Source organism: Canis lupus, chromosome 29, assembly GCF_048164855.1.
Source record: "Canis lupus baileyi chromosome 29, mCanLup2.hap1, whole genome shotgun sequence".
Classification (NCBI taxonomy): Eukaryota; Metazoa; Chordata; class Mammalia; order Carnivora; family Canidae; genus Canis; species Canis lupus.
Genome location: NC_132866.1, coordinates 15,133,488 through 15,150,592, shown reverse-complemented (window position 1 = coordinate 15,150,592; position 17,105 = coordinate 15,133,488). Strand labels below are relative to the sequence as shown.

At 34.3% G+C, this 17,105-nt stretch overlaps 1 protein-coding gene across 2 annotated transcripts in view; it reads left to right on the top strand.

The window, feature by feature from the left end:
• The window catches only part of ATRNL1 (attractin like 1), a 784,866-nt gene that overhangs the window by 295,538 nt on the left and 472,223 nt on the right, over nt 1-17,105 (top strand). For both annotated transcript variants that reach the window (XM_072805187.1, XM_072805188.1), the window contains exons 23-24: nt 12,993-13,071; nt 15,292-15,449. In XM_072805187.1, the coding sequence (XP_072661288.1) occupies nt 12,993-13,071; nt 15,292-15,449 (237 nt within the window). The remainder of the gene's footprint in view (nt 1-12,992; nt 13,072-15,291; nt 15,450-17,105) is intronic.

Below are 17,105 nucleotides of genomic sequence, written 5' to 3'. Positions count from 1 at the left end.
TCGTTCTATTTTTAACTCTTGGAGAAGCATCCAGACTATTTTCCAGAGTGGTTGCCCCAGTTTGCATTCTCCCAACAGTGTAAGAAGGTTCTCCTTTCTCCTCATCCTGGCCAACATCTGTTGTTTCCTGTGTCGTTAATTGTAGCCATTCTGAGAGGTGTGAGGTGATATCTCATTGTAGTTTTGTTTTGTATTTCCCTGATGATGAGTGATGTGGAGCATCTTTTCATGTGTCTGTTAGCCATCTGTGTGTCTTTTGAAAAATATCTATTCATGTCTTCTGCCCATTTCTTAACTGGATTATTGGGTTTCTGAGTTTTGAGTTTGATAAGTTCTTTATAGATTTTGGATACTAACCCTTTATCAGGTAGGTCCTTTGGAAATATCTTCTCCCATGCAGTAAGTTGCTTTTCAGTTTTGTCAGTTGTTTCCTTTGCTGTGCAGAAGCTTTTCATCTTGATGAAGTCCCACTAGTTTATTTTTGCTTTAGTTTCCCTTGCCTCCAGAGACGTATCTAGTAAGAAGTTGCTATGGCCAATGTCAAAAAGAGGTTACTGCCTGGTGTTCTCCTCTAGGATTTTGATGGGTTTCTGTTTCACGTTTAGGTCTTTCATCCATTTTGAATTTATTTTTGTGTATGGTGTGAGAAGGTGGTCCAGTTTCATTCTTCTGCATGGTGCTGTCCAGTTTCCCCAGCACCATTTGTTGAAGACTGTCTTTTTTCCATCGGATTTTCTTTCCTGCTTTGTCAAAGACTAGTTGACAATTAGTTGTGAGTTCATTTCTGGATTTTTCTGTTCTGTTCCATTGATCTAAGTGTCTGTTTTTGTGCCAGTACCATACTGTCACGATCACTACAGCTTTATGGTCTAGCTTGAAGACTGGAATTGTGAATTGTGATGCTTCCAGCTTTGCTTTTCTTTTTCAAGATTGCTTTGGCTATTTGGAGTCTTTTGTGGTTCCATACAGATTTTAAGATTGTTTGTGGTAGCTGTGTGAAAAATGCTGTTGGTATTTTGAAGGGATTGCATTAAATGTGTAGATTGCTTTGGGAGGTATAGACATTTTAACAATATCTGTTCTTCCAATGCATGAGCATGGCAGGTTTTTCCATTCCTTTGTGTCATCTTCAAAGTCTTTCATAAGTGTTCTGTAGTGTTCAGAGTACAGATCTTTTATCTGTTTGGTTAGTTTATCCCTAGGTATCTTATAGTTTTTATGGTGCAATGGTAAATGAGATCGATTGCTTGATTTCTCTTTCTTCTTCCTGGTGTATAGAAATACCACAGATTTCTGTGTGTTCATGTTGTAACCTGCAACTTTACTGAATTTGTGTATCAGTTTTAGCAATTTTTTGGTGGAGTCTTTCAGGTTTTCTCTATATAGTATTATGTCATCTGTAAATAGTGAAAGTTTGACCTCTTCCTTGCCAATTTGGATGCCTTTTATTTCTTTGTTGTCTTATTGCTGAAGCTAGGACTTACAATACTATGTTAAATAGCAATGATGAGAATGGACATCTGTCTTGTTCTAAACCATAGAGGAAAAGCTCTCAGTTTGTCTTCATTGAGGATGATATTAACCATGGGTTTTTCATATATGCCCTTTATTATGTTGAGGTATGTTCCTTTTTTAAAAAAAGATTTTATCTATCTATCTATCTATCTATCTATCTATCTATCTATCTATCTATCTATTCATGAGAGACACAGAGAGAGAGGGGCAGAGACATAGGCAGAGGGAGAAGCAGGCTCCATGCAGGTAGCCCGATGTGGGACTTGATCCCGTTACTCTAGGATCACTCCTAAGCCACTCAGGTGTCCTGGTATGTTCCCTTTAAACCTACTTTGTTGAGGGCTTTTATCATGAATGGATATGGTACTTTGTTAAATGCTTTTTCTCTATCTATTGAAATGATCATATGGTTTTTCCCTTTTTTTTTAGTAATGTATTGTATCATATTGACTGATTTACAAATACTGAGCCATGCTTGCAGCCCAGGAGTAAATCCCATTTGATTGTAGTAAATAATTTTTTAATGTATTGTTGTATTTGGTTTGCTAGTACTTTATTGAGAATTTTTGCACGCATTTTCATCAGAGATATTGGCCTATATTTCTCTTTTTTTTGTGGAGTCTTTATCTGGTTTTAGTATCCAGATAATGCTGGCCTCATAGAATAAATTCAGAAGTTTTCCTTCCTTTTCAATTTTTTGGCATAGTTTGAGAAGAAATAGGTATTAACTCTTTCAAATGTTTGGTAGAATTTACCTGTGAACCCATTTGGTCTTGGACTTCTGTTTGTTGGAAGATATTTGATTACTGATTTGATTTCTTTGCTGGTTATCAGTCTGTTCACATTTTCTATTTCTTCCTGTTTTCAGTTTTGGGAATTAATATGTTTCTAGGAATTTATCCTTTTAGACTGTCCAGTGTGTGGCATATGTTTTATGGTAATATTCTATTATAGTTGTTTCTGTTCCTGTTGTGTTATTATTTCCCCCTTTTAATTTTTGATTTTATTTGGGCCCCCCCCCTTTTTTTTTCCATAAGTCTCATGAGGGGCTTACCAATTTTAATAATTTTTTAATGAATCAGCTCCTGGTTTCATGGATATGTTCTAGTGGTTTTTAGTTTCTATATCATTTATCTCTGGTCTAATTCTTATTATTTCACTTCTTTTGGCTTTACAGTTCATTTGCTATTCCTTTTTTAGCTTCTTTAGGAATAAGGTTAGGTTGTATATTTGAGATTTTTCTTACTTCTTGAGGTAGGCCTATACTGATATGTTCTTCCCTCTTAGGACTGATTTTGCTGCAACCAAAATATGTTATGGACTTAAGTTTACATTTTCATTTGTTTCTATGTATTTTTAAATTTCTTCTTTGATTTCCTCTTTGATCCATTCATTGTTTAGTTAACACATTGTTTAACCTCCATGTATTTGTAAATTTTCCGTATTTTTTCTTACTCTTGACTCCTAGTTTCATAGCATTTTGTCAGGAAAGATACATGGTATGATTTCAATCTTTGTTGAGGCCTATTTTGTGATGTAATATGTTCTGTATACTAGAGAATGTTCCATGTGCCTTGGAAACGAATGTGTATTTTGCTGTTTTAGGATGGCATGTTCTATCTGTTACATCCATGTAGTCCAGTGTATCATTCAAAGCCCCTGTTTTCTTGTTGACTTTCTGTTTAGATGATTTTGATCATTGATTTTAGTGGGGTGTTAAATTTCCCCATTATTATTGAATTACTATATATTATTTCTTTTATATCTGTTATTAATTGTATGATATATTTGGGTATCCCATGTTTGGTGCATAAATGTTTATGATTGTTATAAGTTTTTTTTTATTATCCTCTATGATTATATAGTGCTCTTCCCTGTGTCTTAAAACAGTCTTTGGTTTAATATATAGTTTGTCTGATATAAGTATGCTTCTCAGTCTTTCCTTGACATCCATTTACATGGTAAATTTTTGTCCATCCCCCCATTTCAGTCGGCAGATGTCTTTAGGTCTAAAATAAGTCTCTTGTAGGCAGCTTATACATTGGTCTTGATTTTTATCCATTCTGGCACCCTATGTCTTTTGATTGGAACATTTATCCATTTACATTCAAAGTAATTATCGACAGATATGTATTTATTACTATTTTATTGCTTGTTTTTTTCATTATTTCTTGAGATTTTCTCTGATCCTTTCTTCTGTTTGTCATTTTTGGTCTCTCCTTTCCATTCAAAGAATCCCCTTTAATATTTCTTGCAGAGCTGATTTAGTGTTCATGAACTCCTTTAGTTCTTGTTTGTCTTAGAAACTATCTCTCTTTCTATTCTGAATGATAACCTTGCTAGATAGAGTATTGGCTGCAGATTTTTTCCATTCAGCACTTATAATATATCATGCCACTCCCTCTGGCTTGCCAAGTTGCTGTTGAGAAATCTCTAGCTAGCCTTATGGGTCCTCCCTTGTAAGTTAAGGATGTCTTTTGTCTTACTACTTTTATCATTTTTTTAAAAAAGATTTTATTTATTTATTTGAGAGAGAGAGTGTGTATACTCAATTGAGCACAAGGGGGAAGGGCAGCAGGAGAGGAAGTCTGGTTCAGGTCCTAATCCAAGGACTCTGAGATCGTGATGTGAGCCGAAGTCAGACACTTAATCAGCTGAGCCACGCAGGTGCTCTGCCTTTATGATTTTGTATTTATCACTGTATTTTGTAAATTTAATTACACTATGTCTTCATGTCGGCCTGCTTTTATTGATTTTCGTGGGAGTTATCTGTACCTCCTGCATCTGGATGTCTGTTTTCTTCCTTGTATTAGGGAAGTTTTGAGATATTATTTCTTTAAAACAATTTTCTGCCCTCTTTTTCTCTCTCTTCTTCTGGGACTCCTATAATAGGAATGTTATTATATTTGATGAAGTCACTGATGTGTTTTATTCTTTTCCTAAGTCCAGTGAGTGTCCTTATGGTTATTGCTTTAAATTCTCCATCAGGCATGTTTCTTATATCAGTTTCACTTAGATCTCTGGCTATGACCTTATATTATTCTTTCATTTAGGATGAATTCTTGCATTTTGGCATTTTGCCTAAGTCTCCACTTCCTTCTCTGTGTTAGAAAAGGCAATTGTGTCTCCCCCTCGTCTTAAAGTAATGGCCTTATGGTCATGTAGTTTTCAGGGCCTGGAATTTTAGGGAGTGTGTCTGGAGTGTGTGACTGCAGCAAGCTTGACTGGGAAGGGGAGTCCCACCAGAATGCAGGGTGGGCTTGGAATAAGCAAGTTAGGCAGCCCAGTGTGGTGCTTCCTGCAGGTGGCTCTGTGTTTATGCTGAGCAGCACAGGAGGAAAATGGGTAGCTCCTTTGTTTCTGTAGAGGTATATCCATGAATGCTGCCTCTTAGGGATATGATCCAAGAAGACAGACTAATCTACCCCTATGTTCCCCAGGTGTTCTTTAGGTCATTGCTTTCACACTGTCTGCCCCTGGGTTGTTTGCCTGCTTTTTCTTCAGGAGCAGCACAGTAGCCTTCTGGCCCTTTCCCAGTCAAGCCTGCTGACCTTTAAAACTCCAGCTTTAGATCTGCTGGTTGCAAGAATTTGTGAAATTCAGCACCCTTCATCTTCCAGGGCAGTGGCTTTGGGGACATGTTCTTGTGTGTTCCTCTCTCTCTCTCTCTCTCTCTCTCTCTCTTTCGTCCTTCTCTATGACCATAGCTCCCTGCCACAGCACCCATGATCCACTTCTCCCCTAAACCACATCTTCACACTTCCTGCCTTTTTTGATGTGGCTTCTTCTCTTCTTTTTGTTGTGGAATTTGTTCTGTCAGTCTTAAGGTCAATGTTTGGGGTATTTAGGATGATTCAATAGTTATGTAATTGTGTTCATGGGAGGAGATGAGCCTAGGGGTCCTCCCCTTCCTCACCATCTTCCTACATAGCCTCTTTAATCCACTTTGTATTTTGTACATGGTGTAAGTTTAGTGCTACAGACTGAATGTTTGTGCGCCCCCAAACATTGTGTAAATCCTAATGTTCAATGTGATGGCATTTAGAGATGGGACATTTACAAAGTAATTAGGTCATGAGAGTGGAGCTCTCATCAATGGGATTATTAGTGCCCTCATAAAAGGGGCCCTAGAGAGTTCCCTCACCTCCTCTGCCATGTGAGGGCACAGCAAGAAAAGGCTTGTCTATTAACTAGGAAGTTGACCTCAACAGATACTAACTTTTCCAGTACCTTTATTTTGGAATTTCCAGCCCCCAAATGTGTGAGAAATATAATTCTGCTCTTTATTGTTGCTCTTTCTACCTCCTCCCTCTATTCCTGTTTTTGTTTTGTTTTGTTTTGTTTTGTTTTGTTGTTAAAGCAGCCCTAGTGAACTAAGACAGTAGGATCCAGTTTCATTCTTCATATGGATATCCAGTTTTCTCAGCACTGTGTGTTGAAGAGACCATCTTTTCTTCATTGGGTATTCTTGGTGTCCTTATTGGAGATTACATAATCTTAAACTACACATATGTGTAGGTTTATTTCTGGAGTCTTTATTTATTATGCTGGACCATTGTCTATTTTTATGCCAGCATGCTGTTTTTAATTACTGTAGCTTTGTATTATGTCTATACAAATGCCACTAGGAATTTGATGAGATGATATTGAATTTATAGATTTCTTGAAGTACCATGAACATTTAAACAATATTAAGTTTCTCAATCTGAGAATGCAGGATTTTTTCATTATTTATGTCTTCTTTTATCAGTGTTGTATAATTTTCAGTGTATATCTTTCATCTCCTTGGTTAAGTTTATTCCTAAGTATTTTCTTTTTGATACTGTTATAAATGGGATTATTTTCTTAACATCGTTTTAACATAATTTGCTATTAATGTGTAGAAATAAAACTGATTTTTTAAATGTTGATTTTGTGTCCTGAAGCTTCATTAAATTTATTAGTTCTTAAATAGGCTTGTATATATGTGTGTTCTATTCTGTATGTGTGTGTGTATGTGTGTGTGTGCATGTGTGAACACTGTGTTCAGGTTTTTCTACATATAAGATTATGTCATTTGCAAATAGGTATTATTTTACTTCTTCCTTTCTGATTTGGATGCCTTTTATTTATTTCTCTTACTTAATTGCTTTTCCTAGGACCTCCGATACTTTGTTAAATAGAAGTGGTGAGAGTTGACATCCTTATCTTATTCCTGATCATAGGGGAAAACTTTTCTACATTGAGTATAATGTTTACTTGGTCTTCTTAGTTATGGCCCTTATTATATCGGGGTACATTCCTTTTATAGATCATTTGTTGAGAGTTTTTATCATGAAAGGATGATTAATTTTACCAAATGCTTTTTCTGTATCTATTAAGATGGTTATTTTTATTCTTCACTCTGTTAATGTGGTATATTACATTAGTTGATTTATGTATGTTGACCTATCCTTTCATCTTAAGGATAAATCTCACTTTATCATGGTGAATGATCCTTTTAATGTACTTTTGAATTCAATTTGCTAGTACTTGTTGAGTATTTTTGCAACTGAGTTCATCAGTGTTATTAGCCTAGAGATTTTATTTCTTATAGTATCATTGCCTGGCTTTGGTATCAGATTATTTCTGGCCTCATAAAATGAGATGGGGAGTATTTCCTACTCTGTAGTTTTTAGAAAGAATTTGAGAAATTGATATTCTTTAAATGTTTGCTAGAATTTACCAGTGAAACCATTTATTCCTGACTTTTTTCTTTTTTGGGAGGTTTCTGATTACTCAGTCTCCATGCCTGTTATTGTTTTATTCATATTTTTTATTTCTACGTGATTTAGTCTTGGTAGTTTGTATGATTTTAAGAATTTATTGATTTCTTTTAGATTATCCAGTTTGTTCATATGTAATTAGTCATATTAGTCTCTTTCAATCCTTTTTATTTCTGTAGCATAATGTTTCATTTATGATTTTACATTTTAAGTCTTTTAGTCTTACAGAAGGTTGTATCAATTTTGATTACTTTTTTCAAAAAACAACTCATTGATTTTTCTTTTCTTTATTGATTTTTCTCTTATTTATGTCTGCAGTAATATCTTTAATATTTACTTCTTTTTGCTAACTTTGAACATAGTTTGTTCTTTTTTAAATTGAGGAGTAAAGTGACATTGTTTATTTGAGAGCTCTCTTTTTTTTTAAGATTTATTTATTTATTTATGATAGACATAGGGGGAGAGAGAGAAAGAGAGAGAGAGAGAGAGAGGCAGAGACACAGGAGGAGGAAGAAGCAGCTCCATGCCGGGAGCTTGATGTGAGACTCGATCCCGGGACTCCAGGATTGCGCCCTGAGCCAAAGGCAGGCGCCAAACCACTGAACCACCCAGGGATCCCCAGCTCTCTTCTTTTTTAAGGCAAATGTAGGCATTTGTCATTTTTAATTTTCCCTTTGAACTGGTTTTATTGCATTCCATAAGTTTTTTCATCGTATTTTGTTTCAAGATTTTTCTGATTTACCTTTTGATTGCTTTTCTGATCCCTTAGTTCAGAAATGTGTTGTTATATTTCTACATATTTTTAACTTTCAAATTTTCCTTCTGCTATTGATTCCTAGTTTCAATCCATTGTGGTCATAAAAGATAATCGGTATGTTTTCTGTCTTCTTAAATTTGTTAAGACTTGTTTTGTGACATAACTAGTAATGTATTTTGAAGACTCTCCCACATGCATATGAACAGATGTGGTTTCTGATGCTGTTATTTGAAATTTTGTTTCTATGTCTGTTAAGCATGTGTATCTTGTAGTGTTGCACAAGTCCACCTTTTTCCTTATTGATTTTTCTCTTTGAGTATTCTATCCACTGTTGAAAGTATTGAATGAAGTCTCGTTATATAATGTCCTTGTTTGTCTCTTGTTAAAGTCTGTTTTGTCTCATATAAATATAGCTACCCCTTCCTTCTTTTGTTTCTTATTTTCATGAAATATCTTTTCCTATCCCTTCTCTTATAGTCTAAACATTTTCTTAAATCTGAAATGAGTCTCTTTTAGACAGCATATTATTATTGAGTATTTTTTAAAAAACCTAGTTGCCCATTCCATGTCTTTTGATTGAGGAGTTTAATAGATTTCTGTTTAATTATTGATAGGAGAGGATTCACTTTTGCCATTTGTTAATTGTTTTGTGTCTTATAGTCATTTTTTGGGGGGACTCCTCTTTTCTCTCCTGCAGTCTTTTTTGTGTTTTATTGTTTTTTTGTAGTGATATGCTTTGATATCTTGCTCTTTTTCTTTTGTTTATCTTCTATGTCTTTTCTTTGTAGTTATCATAAGATTTGCATGAAATATAGATATAGCAGTCTGCTTTAAGCTGACAAAATATAACTTCAATCACATACCAAAAGTCTATACTTTTACCTTTGTTACCCCTCTAACTCTGTTATTGATGTCATAACAAACATTTTTAGCATTTTTTTTGTAAAGCAGATCTGGTGGTGATATGCTCCCTCAGCTTCTCTTTGTCTGGGAAAGTCTTTATATTTCAATTTTTAAAAGAGTATTTTTACTAGGAATAGTATTCCTGGTCAGCATGTTTTTTCTTTCAGTACTTTTAATGTGTCATCCCAATCCCTTATGGCCTGCAAAGTTTCTGCTGCAAAATCCACTCATAGCCTTATGGGGCTCACTTGTATATGATAAGTCACTTTGCTATTGGTACTTTTAGTTTTGTCTTTGACTTTTAACAATTTGACTTGATTTCTTTGGGTTCATCTTCCTTCTGTTTTTGTCAGCTTCATGAATCTAGATATCTATACTTCTCAGATTTGGGACATTGTAGGCTATTGTTTCTTTAAATAAGATTTATGTCCTTCTTTCTCTTCTCTTTCAGGGATTTTTTGTAATGTATATATTGGTTTTTCTTGAAGTATTCCATTTCCACTAGGCTTTCTTTACTTTTTTTTTGCCCCTCTAGGTAACTTCAGACAATTTGCCTTTGAGTTCACTGACTCTTTCTTCTGCTTGGTCAGGATTGTTGTTGAGGTTCTGTATGGATTTTTTTCATGTAAGTTATTGTATTCTTCTGTGGTTCTTTTTCATCATTCCATCTCTGTTGATATTGATGTTTTGTTCATATATTTTTTTTGTTTCATTTAATTATGTTTCTGTGATCTCTTATTACTCTCTTATTACTTCTTTAATATAATTATTTTGAATTACTTGCCAGACAATTCTAGAGCTCCATTTCTTTAGATTCAGTTACTGAGGATTTATTTTGTTTCTTTGGTTGTGTCATATTTCTCTTACCCTTCATTTCTCTTGTAGCTTTTCATTAGTTCTGTGCATTTGCAGAAACAACTGCTTCTCCTAGTTAGTCTTTATGGACTGGCTTCAAAGGGAAAGAATCTTCGTCAGCCCGTAGCTAGAGATCCTGGGAGCATCTGAAAACTTTTCTCTGAATTATCATGTTCCACACTCCCCCTTCCTTCTAGGGGAGAATTCTTAGGGTTGCATGCTTTCTCTCAATTTCACAGAGCCATTCTGGCTGTAGTGAGCTGTCTACCTTTCCACCTTGGAAAATGCACAGAAAATCCAGGGTATTTAGTGCACATGCCATTCTTTCTCCCTCCCGAAGGGAAAGTCTTAGGGTTGTGTAGATTACACAACCTTAAGATTGTCTCCCAATCTTGTGGAGCCATGATAGCAGCAGTAAACTCTCACTAATTTTCTTTATTTTTAGCTGTTTTCAGATATCCAAACTGTGCTTGTTCTCTTAGTTCTCTGGATGAAGTGAAACAGAAACAGATCCTTTGGGCAGTGCAGTAAAAGGCCAGAGATGTTGGGTATATGGTACACTCTCTCTTTTCCTTGAGGGAGAAGTCATAAGCCAAGGTGGTCTCTAAGGCTGAGCGCTGTCCTGGGGCAGGGGCTGAAATTAGTAAAGTATAATTAGTCGTCTTACTCATTATAATGTGGCTATTCTTGGTTTTGTATTAATCTTTGGTAGCTTCCTAACTGAATTTTGATTCTCTAATAAAAATATTTTGGTTCATATAACATTGTCGAATCAGTGTTTTTATGGAGCATAAGTGTTGGCACTTCCTATTTTCCCATCTTGCAGATGTCACTCTTTATTGTTCTATTTTTGTTATATATTAATCTATCTTTTCATCTATATTATATATTTAAATAACTTTTCAAACAGATGAAACCTCAAAATATATCCTATTTGCTAGCTTCTTTCCTCTAAACTATTTTATTTGATTTGTCAAGAAATAATATAATTTCTTAAATTTTCCTTTTCCAGTAAAATAGGATCCCTCTTCTCAAAAAGTAGAATAATTCATTTTATGTTACCCCTTTTCCTTTTCTTTTTAAGAAAATGTCTCTATTCTTGGAAATACATTTGAATTTTTAACTCTTAAATAAGAATTTTGTAGGAGTATAGTTTTTCAGGTATAATCATCTCTTTACTGATAATGTGTGTCTTTTACCAAGACATTAAAAATGTCAGTAACTTTTTCTTCAGTGTGATAAGAAAGCTTTTATAAAAGCATTATAATCACCATTGACTTTTTTATTATAAAATATGCATAAAATAAAATTTGTCATTTTAACCATTTTTAGGTATACAATTCAGTGACATTAAGTACATTTACAGTGTTCTGCAATCATCGCCACTATCCATACCAAAATTTTTTTATCACTTCCAAATAGAATTTCTATATCCATTCAGGAATAATTCCTCATTTTTTCTTGCCCCTGCAGCCCAGTTATTTTACCTTCTGTCTCTATGAATTTGTATATTCTAGAAACTTCATATGTATAACTATACAATATTTGTTCCTTTGTATCTGACTTATTTCACTTAGCCTAACATTTCCAAGACTCATCTGTGTTGTAGCATGTATCACAATTTCATTCTTTACCATTGGCCTCTTGAATGTTAAATTCCAAGTAATGGGAATGTAATTCCAAACTTTTATGGCCTTCTTTGAAGATATAAAAAATTTCATATGATTGGAATATCTGACTCAAAATATGGGTGTGGGGGTGCCTTAGTGGCTCAGTCCATTAAGTGTTTGCCTTTGCCTTAGGTCATTATTTCAGGGTCCTGGGATGGACCCCATGTTGGGTTCCATGCTCAGCAAGGAGTCTACTTCTCCCTCTCCCTCTGCCCATCCCCCTTGCTCATGCTCTCTCTCTCTAAAATAAATAAAATCTTTTTAAAAATCTGGCTGTGAATAACATTTCTCCACAATATTATCCATAGTGTCATACACATAGATCCAGATTAGCTATAATCCTAGTTTCTTTCTCTCTTGATGTTCTTTTCCGTTATCAATTTCCTGAAATTCTTTTATAAGGATATTTTTATTTATTAGAGAGAGAGAGAGCGCACAAGTTGGGGGGAGGGAGAGGGAGAAGCTGAGCAGGAAGCCCGACATGGGGCTTGATCTCAAGATCCTGGTATCATGGCCCAAGCCTAAGGCAGCCAATTAACTGACTGAGCTGCCCAGACACCCCAATTTCCTGAAATACTTGATTCCTTCTAAATATCATAGCTTTCTATATTACTGTCTACTGTCTTGTCCAATTGAAGCCAAGAGCCCCGACACATTTTCTTTGAAACTGTAGGGTGGTAAACTATCATGAAAGGTATCACTAAGAATGCTTATAACATCATTATATGTAATTACATACTATAATTTATAATTAAAAGGATATTCAACTTAGAACAGTTATTAAAATTAATATAATTTAGGGCAGCCCGGGTGGCTCAGCGGTTTAGCACTGCCTTCAGCCCAGGGCCTGATTCTGGAGACCCGGGATCAAGTCTCATGTTGGGCTCCCTGCATGGAGGCTGCTTCTCCCTCTGCCTGTGTCTCTGCCTCTCTCTCTCTTTGTGTCTCTCATGAATAAATTAAATCTTAAAAAAAAAAAAATTAAATTAATATAGTTTAGTAGTCAGAGCTTCCTACTTATCCTGCATAAAAAAATAATAAATATGTACCTTAATTATTTATGCATTTCCTACATTTTGACAATAGGTTTAATTCTGACCCATTTTTACTGGAGAGTTCGAGTTTTTATATTTTATATATATTTTTTTACTACAAAAATGCGTGTATAATAATACAGTATGCACCTAAGAAGAATTCTTTCACAAAACAACAATCTTACATTGTTGTAAAATTACTTTGGACAAATCTCAAACACGTGTCATTTAAATATTAACCACAGGTAAACAGAGAATCAAAATACAATGAATTATAACAGCCTCTGGCTTATATACAGAAGGCTGGGTTAGAGTAGAGAGGATAAATGGGAACTTTTAACTACCTTTGAATTTATCACCTCTATTTTTTATTCAAAAAATATAATTGACAACTACACTTAGTTGAATATTGACAAAATATACAAACTCTGTGAAATATAGTGTGGGCATAATTAAAACATAAAACTATTTAGTGCAATTTGATTTTTAACCCTAATATTTTCTTTCTTGTTAGTCAAACAAAAATTTGGATATTTCGATTAATGCATCAAACAACTTTAATCTCAACATTACCTGGTCAGTTGGTTCAACAGGTAAGAGAATTTTGTTGTCTCATGTCTTTCACATCTGTTTGTGTATGGAAGGTGTTCTAACATGACCTTTTATTGTTAATTCAAATAATTGAAATTAAAAAATATGTCATAATCATTTTGCTGATTCAGGTAAAAAAATAAGTAGCAATATTAATAAAGCTTCATTACTTTGTTAACTTTATCCCTTATTCAATTAAAAATTAGATGGGTAACAAATATTATTCACTACTTAATTTTTTAAAATGGCAGTGTTATGATTTGCTATGATTTTAATTAAGATAGATTACTTCTTTAATGACTAGGGATTGAGATTTCAATTATTTGAGTCACTATTGGAGCTATAAATTTAATTATTAACCTTAATATTGATATAAAACAATGGAATTCTGTGCATGCTGATAAATTAACATGTTTTCTATTACTGCCAAGCTTAGAAATATACCATTCCCTTTGTCAGCTTCAGTGCTGAGTGGTTAAAAAAAGTTCTGTGTTAATATGCCTTCTGGGGCAGCCTGGGTGGCTCAGCGGTTTAGTGCTGCCTTCAGCCTAGGTCCTGATCGTGGGGTTCCGGGATCAAGTTCCGCATCAGGCTCCCTGCATGGAGTCTGCTTCTCCCTCTGCCTGTGTCTTTGCCTCTCTCTCTCTCTGTCTCTCATGAATAAATAAATAAAATCTTTTAAAAAAATATGCCTTCTCTAAGAAGATTTATAAGTTGAAATTTTTGACTTCATAAAAATGTAACCAAGATGAGATACAAAGTGTATGTTGGATTATGAAAGAGTATATTTACTGTTTTTTGTATTTACGTGTTAGGAAATTCTATTGATTTTTATTTTCTATATCAAAGATACACTCTTGCATTAAAGTGTTGAGATGTTCTTAAAATATGTGGATTCTCAGATATCTATATTCTATTTCTGAAAATCAAATCATTATGCTATTTTAATATGTAGAATCATGGAGACATAGAATTCAAGAGTGATGTGGTTTTTGCAATTCTAGAATCTATATATCATATGTATTAAAAAATGAGAAATTTGGGCAAATATATAACATTTTGTTACAATGTTGCCAAACATTTAGTTAAAATCTTAGCAGTGTGAGCTTCATTATTAATAATTCATGATGGAACACTGGCTCAGTTAGTAGAACATGTATCTCTTGATATTGGGGTTGTACGTTAGAGTCTCATGTTGGGTGTAGAGATTATTTAAAAATAAAATCATTTAAAAAAAGGAATTCATGAAAACTTGTACTATTTATTCAAAATTTACTTTTGCACAATAAACTTACTCTAGAAGAGTTTTAAAACTTGTCAAGAAAAATATAGAAAACCTCTGTAATTACCTTAGAATAGTGATTTTAGTATGTCAGAAATTGCTTGTAACTTTCAGATTCCCAAAACTAAGTTCTCAGAAATTCTGATTTATGAGGTTAGGAGATGATGTCAGGAAATATGTAAAAGTACCCCAAGTAATTTTGGAATAGGTGATGATTTAGAAATTAATTCAGTTGCTCAGTATATTAATTCTAAATATTTTTACTTTTTGGTAAGGTGGAAGATGTGGTAAGATTGTTGGAAGTGCTTTGTTCCATTTGGTTAATTTCAGTAAATATTTATTGAGTATGCAATCTGTGTTTAAGTAATTGAACATTTAGCTCATGTTTTAAATTGTAGCCTCCTTTCAATTTATTCAAAGTAATGATTGTTCAATTTGTGGTTAAGACAAATAGATTTCTTTTCCATTTTTTAATTGGATTAAGACATGTAAAATCTGTCCTGATTTGTTTTGAGAGGCTCTGTGGAGTAGTATATGGAAGTAACTCACTATCTGGGGCTAAAAGAGGAAGTTACCATTCAGTAGCTATAAACTTAAGGCAAGTGTTTTGATCTTTCTGCGGATCAGGTTTCAATTTGAAAAATAGAATACCTCTCTTATAAAATTGTTATTAGAGAAGAATATAAAATCTTCTGCACCAGTGCCCAGTACATAGCACTTAATCAGTGGTATCATTTTTAAAAATAATTTTTGTGCTATTTCCATTATATCTCTGATGAATCTTATTTTATTTCTCCTTTGTCACTCTAAACAGTAAACAAGTTTATTTTGATAATTATATTTTTATTACAGTTATAATAATTAAGCAAATATAATATATATTTTTAAATTCAAAAGATCCTTTTTTTCCCCTAATTTGTTATTGTTGTTTACATTTTAGCTGGAACAATATCTGGGGAGGAGACTCCTATAGTTTCCAAGACTAATATAAAGGAATACAGAGATAGTTTTTCCTATGAAAAATTTAACTTTAGAAGCAATCCTAACATTACATTCTATGTGTACGTCAGCAACTTTTCCTGGCCTATTAAAATACAGGTAAGTGTTAATAGTACTTAACATAATGACCACTTAATATTATTTTTTCACAAAAACAAATAGCAACAATGCTGTTTTTGTTTGAAGTAAAGATACGGATAAGATTTCTGTTATGAAAAAGATGAAACGCGTGACCCTTGATTGAAAGGGTACATTGATTGTCTATGATGAATATCTTTATTTTTTTGACTGTTGGAGATCTGTTGGTTTAATGTTAATTACACTTTTCTTTTTGGGTAACAATGGAGTACCTGCTGGGGCAATATTATTTCGCCTAGTTTATACTCTGGCTAAGAACACTAGGAGAACAGAATCCAAGTTCAGGTTTATCTATGTGGTCACCAAGTTTAAGACCCAGCACAGATAGAAGATAGGTCAAAAGTAAATGGCTTTCTCCTTTATGTTAGCACAAAGGGAGGGCTTTGGCTTGATAAAAGTATAGGTGAGAGTTTGAGGCCTGGTGCCCAGGAAGGGGGTGGGAAGCTGTCTTATTTCTTGGCACTGGGCTTTGCACTAGACCGCAGATCTGCTCAATCTCTATGTCCAGGCCTTTGACGCCTCTCACAGTTATGAAAGCCATGAAAAAATGGGCTCAGCTATTCTCAGGAGCTTGGAAGGATGACACAACTGGATTCCGGGTTCAAAATACCACAACTGCCACTGGATTCAGGCAGCATATCTCTCTCTCTCCTTTTTTTTCCTTTTTTGGGGGGCAAAATCTCATTGAGAGGGATGCCCTTGCTACTTTAACACTTCCTTTTCCTGTGGCTCAGCAGTGATAACTGTCACTCACTCATGCAGCCAGTAGATCCTGTCCTTCCTTCAGGTTATGAAACTTGATTGCCTTCTATATCTAGTTCAGTGGTTCTCAAAGTGTGATTAAGATTAGGGTATTAAGATGCTTATCCCAGATTACTAGGTAGACTCAACTTAACCACTTGAGTCCTTAAAGTAACATTTGGTGGCTGAAGTTAGGATTAGAGAGAGATATTCCTACTGAAGAATACTTAGAAGCAATCTTGCTAGTTTTGAATATAGGAGAAAAGGGATCTAGAAGCTGGAAAAGTGGAGGAAACAGATTCTTCTTTAGAGCCTCTAAAAAAAAACACAGCCCTGCCAGTACCTCGATTTTAGTCCATTGAAACATGTCAGACTTTTCACAATAGAAATATAAAAATAAGTAAGTCAAATTTCTAATGTACAGAACCATAATAGTAAATGTATATTGTTATTTAAGCCACTAAGTTCATGGTAATTTAATGCCACAGCAATGCAAAATGAATAAATCTGGTGTCTTAGTCCATTGGACTGCCATAACAAAGTAACACTGGATAGCTTATAAAAAACAAATTTTTTGGTCACCATTCTAGAGTCTGGAAAATCCAAGATTAAGGCACCAGCATAGTCAGGTATCCTCTTTCTCATTCATAAAATAGCACCTTATCACTGTATTCTCACAATGTGCTGGAGGAGAGTAAGCTCTGTGGGATCTCATGAGGAATCCACCCTTGTGACCTATTCATCTTCCAGAGATTTGCCTTAGCACCATTGCCTTTAGGAGTTAGAATTTCAACATATAAATTTGTGGGGAGAGGCATAAACATCCAAATCATATGATCTATTTTGGTAATTATTCCTTGGACATTTGCAAGAAAA